We start from the raw sequence: 4,075 nt of genomic DNA, 5'->3' as shown, positions 1-4,075 counted from the left end.
TGCTGACCCCCCGGGTCTGGCAGTGGGTGCCAGGCTGTGCCGTGCGGGTGGTGCGAGCTGTGTTCTGCTGTCATGTGCTTCTGAAAGCGCTTCAGCCTGAGCCCGAGGGGCTGCGTCTCCAGGATAGATGTAATTTCTGCCTGTAACTTCTGTGCAATGTTTTGAAATAGAAAAGGCACTGGAAACGTAAGTTATTACTTCTCAAGGGAGAAGAGGAAAAGTCTGAGTGCAAGAATTATGGAAGCGAGAGGAGAAAATTCAGATGCAATTTGATTCAGGCTTTTCAAAATCCCCTGGAAACTCATGATCTGTAGAGATGGCCGAGGACAAATTAGAGACTGCGGTGTCCTAGCCCTGACTGCTGCCTTACTCTTGTCTTTAATTCGTCTTCCAGGGAGATCTGGGTCCTTTCAATCCTGGCTTGCCAGTGGAAGTGCCTGTCTGGTTGGCCATTAATCTGAAACAGAGGCAGAAGTGTCGGCTGATTCCTCCAGAATGGATGGATGTTGGTAAGGATGGCAGCTTTGGCCCTGGGCTGCGGTGGGTGAAGCAGAAAGACGAAATCAAAACCATCTCCGTTTTTCACTGTTAGTGGGAAGCTTAATTCAACAAGCACAAAGTAACAGTGAGAGAAGGATCTAACGTTCCACCACTGGAACTCTTTACATTTGCAGAGGATGTAATCTTCCCAGTTTAGTCAGGTATTCAACCTCTGCTCCTCTGGTGAGGAGGAAGAACAAGGGTTAGATCGAATCCCCAGCTCAGCCACTCGTCTTCAGCAGCAGCCGCTGGGCTTCCTGAGCAGCACTTGTGCATCTTGCAAGGCTCGTTCAGACAGAGTTTTGGGGACCTCGGGTGTCACTCGGTGCGGAGGGAGACCTTGGAGAGCGTATATGTGTTTTTGTTGCCAGCTCATTCTCTCCCTGAAATCCTTTTCCTCGAGGGCATCAGAAATGGGAGGCCGTCTCACTCTGTAAAAAGTGAGAATCGTGGCACCCTCCCTTTTGCCATCTCAAGGGAAGCTGGGGAAGGAGATGTAAACATTGATGGAGCTGCAGTAAGAGGGAGTTTCCTGCTTTATTCATTCAAGGGCGTAAACACTAATTAGGGCAAGTGCTTTGTGGGTGGAGGGAGCGTCTCCCGACAGACAGTCGGTCTGGGGATCAAGCTGGTGTAGATCCAGCCTCCTGGCCTGATGTCCTAAGCGTGGCTTTGATGTCCCCGTCAGCATCCTCGTGTGCTTCTCTGCAGAAACCTTTTCCTTGGTTTGACATAGAGTTGATCCTACAGAAATAGCGCGTGGATTTTCCTCGGGGGGATAGAAATGTGCCTGGAGCGTTGAAGGTCTGGCAGCACCTGACCACGCCTGGTTGTGTTTTAGAGAAACTGGAGGAAATCCGGGACCAGGAACGTAAAGAGGACACCTTCACTCCGATGCCCAGTCCTTATTATATGGAACTCACAAAGCTGCTAGTAAACTAGTAAGTAGGAAACGTATTGTAACGGTTTCCGCCCGAGTACGTGCTTGCACAGACAATTTTTCAAGCTTTCATTGGCAGCAACCCCAGAGGGCGGTGGGAAAGTGAGAGTTAATGGAGGTTTATGTCACAGCGTGCCAGGATCTCGTTGCAGCAGTTTTCTCATGGTAACTTTGCGTTTCAGTGACTTGGGGATTGCTTGTTCTGCAGCCCGATAATTGGGGCTGTGCCGCGTTGTTGAGCGGCAGCTAAGCGTAGAGGCCTTGAGGATCGGCAGCGCATTCCATGGCTACAATCTGTTCAGCAGCCTAAACCCTCCAGGCTTCTTCCTTGGCTCTCCTTCAGGAGGAAAGCTCCTCTTTCCTCAGCCTGAGAAGCAGGAGCGTGGGGATATTCCGAGTCTGAACTCGTGCCTGCTGAGGCATTTCACTTGTAAAATGTGCTGGCTGGTATTTTTCTCAGTGCGGGCTCTGCTGACTTTAAGCCCTCGATTACGGCGGGGCGGTCATTTAAGCGCTGGCTTCTCCTCTGGAGATGACGCTCTTGGCATGCGGCTCCTTCCCTCACGCTCGAATAACCCTGACAGCTCTGTCCGTGTGAATTGATCTGATCTCTCGAGGTCCTTATGGCAGCGCTGAATTGCCTTAATGGGAGGATGTGGCACAGCTCGTACAGTCCTTTCAACTTAATACTCTCTGAGAGAGCCACGAGAGCGCCGAGCCGGGGCTCTAATCGCAGCCGAGCCCTTTCAATTCCCTGGCTGCCCGTGACTTTGGCCGGGTTATTGGCCCTCCGTGTACCTCATACCAGCTGGGCAATTAAAGAGCAGAAGGATTCTAGTGAGAACCAGATGCTGCATCAGAGCTGAGCATTCCTGGATAAATAAACTACCCCAAAAATCCCAGCAGCAGAAGTACCAGGCTGGATTTTAATGTTTAGTCGCAGGGTTGGGTATTTTTTTCTCCTCTGTAGCAAACTGCTCTGCTTCTGCCTCAGAGGGCTGAAGATCTGCCAACGTTGCTTACGCCGGTGACATAACGTACGAGTCCCTCGCAGCCTGTTCTGTTCCTCTCTCTCCTCTTCTAGCGCCTCGGACAACATCCCCAAGGCCGACGAGATCCGCACGCTGGTGAAGGATACCTGGGACACCCGGATAGCCAAGCTGCGGCTGTCTGCGGACAGCTTCGTCAGGCAGCAGGAGGCTCACGCCAAGGTGCGGCGGGGACGCGCGCGGGGCGAGGTTTGCCAGCTCTGCGCTGGGAGGCTTCCAGATGCCGTGTGGGCTTGTGACTGATGAGAGCTGCTCGGGAAAACGCCGGTTGGGGCATGTTGTTCCTGGGCTGCCGGTACGTCAGTTGGGAACTGAAGCCATATGCTGAAGCCTGGTTTTCTGGGCTGGTTGCAGCTCCCCGCGTGTTACGGAAATAACGATTTCGTTGCTCGCGTGCTGCTCTTGACTGGGGGTGGCAGCTGGGCCCGTCCCTTGGGGTGTCACCGAAGGAAAAGCGCGTGCTGCAGAGCTGCTTTCCGCGCTCCTTATCCTCTGCTGGGCTGTTTCCCCAGATTCTGCTGCTTTTCTCTTTCAGCTGGACAACTTAACCTTGATGGAGATCAACACGACCGGGACTTTCCTTACTCAGGCCTTAGATCACATGTACAAACTCCGAACTAACCTGCAGCCTGGCGAGAGCACCCAATCCCAGGATTTCTGAGGTACTAGCCCAGCCAACCTCCCAGGAGAGGGCCACGGAAGGGAACAGGCTCCGCTCCTCGCCCCTGGACCTTCATCTGGCCAACCTCCACCTCCCTGCGCAGCTCTCCTGAACCCACTGCGCCTCAGCTGAGCGTAACCCCTGCTTGGCAGCAGCTGCACCCAGGGGGAGAGCAGGCAGCCTTGCAGCTGGCCGGGAATCTCTCCAGAGCTGCCGACGGCACGGGAGCATCCCTGCACGGGAGCTCCAACATGCTTTTTTACAGAGGTGGGCCCCTCTCTTGGGTTCGGAGATCTGCTGGGTGCAGGTGGTGGCTTGCCAGCTCTAGACTGCTGTCTAATGATGTCGGGCGGATCTCTCCGCCCCGGAGAGTGTGGGTGTACTTCATAGAGGGAACTTCTGAGGGCAGCACAGGCCACACACTGGCTTGAAAGCAATAAATTTCTAGGCGGTGCTTCGCCATGAATTTTCTCAGAGCCTTGAAAAGGGGGGGAAGATGTGCCGGCAGCGAGAGGTGTCTGCTGCTCTGCTGGGGAGATCAGCTGGGAAGCAGATCCATCTGCTCTTTGGAGGGAGGACAAAGGAAAATGGCTTTCCCTTTCCAAAGCCAGGCTGTCTGGTTATATCATACGTCTGACTGTTGGGGTTTTTAATCTGAAACCGTGTATTTAAAAAAATAAATAAATAATTGCAGCCCAGTGAACGGCATCAAATTAGTCCCCGTGCTTTGTCACACGCTGCGCGTCAAGCGTACGCGGGTTAAACAATGCTTGGCAAATCCCGCAGCTCCCCTCCTTTGGCTCTGGCCCCGTTCCCCCTGCGGCAGACCGACAGGCAAGGGCAGGATCCTCGCCGGCGTCGGGCTGCCTTGATGGCAGATGTAAT

General features: G+C 53.7%; 1 protein-coding gene across 1 annotated transcript; it reads left to right on the top strand.

The window, feature by feature from the left end:
- Positions 1 to 394: 394 nt before the first annotated feature.
- On the top strand, positions 395 to 3,190 carry GINS2 (GINS complex subunit 2 (Psf2 homolog); the record flags this gene model as incomplete). Its single annotated transcript, XM_010158040.1, has 4 exons — positions 395 to 509; positions 1,382 to 1,481; positions 2,565 to 2,691; positions 3,065 to 3,190. Coding segments are annotated over 4 exons (468 nt in total), but the record flags the coding sequence as incomplete, so codon positions are not given.
- Between the last annotated feature and the right edge of the window lie 885 nt (positions 3,191 to 4,075).

This window comes from Eurypyga helias, unplaced genomic scaffold (assembly GCF_000690775.1).
Source record: "Eurypyga helias isolate BGI_N326 unplaced genomic scaffold, ASM69077v1 scaffold24488, whole genome shotgun sequence".
Lineage (NCBI taxonomy): Eukaryota > Metazoa > Chordata > Aves > Eurypygiformes > Eurypygidae > Eurypyga > Eurypyga helias.
The sequence above is the reverse complement of the archived record's forward strand: the minus strand, read 5'-3'. Positions and strand labels throughout refer to the sequence as shown.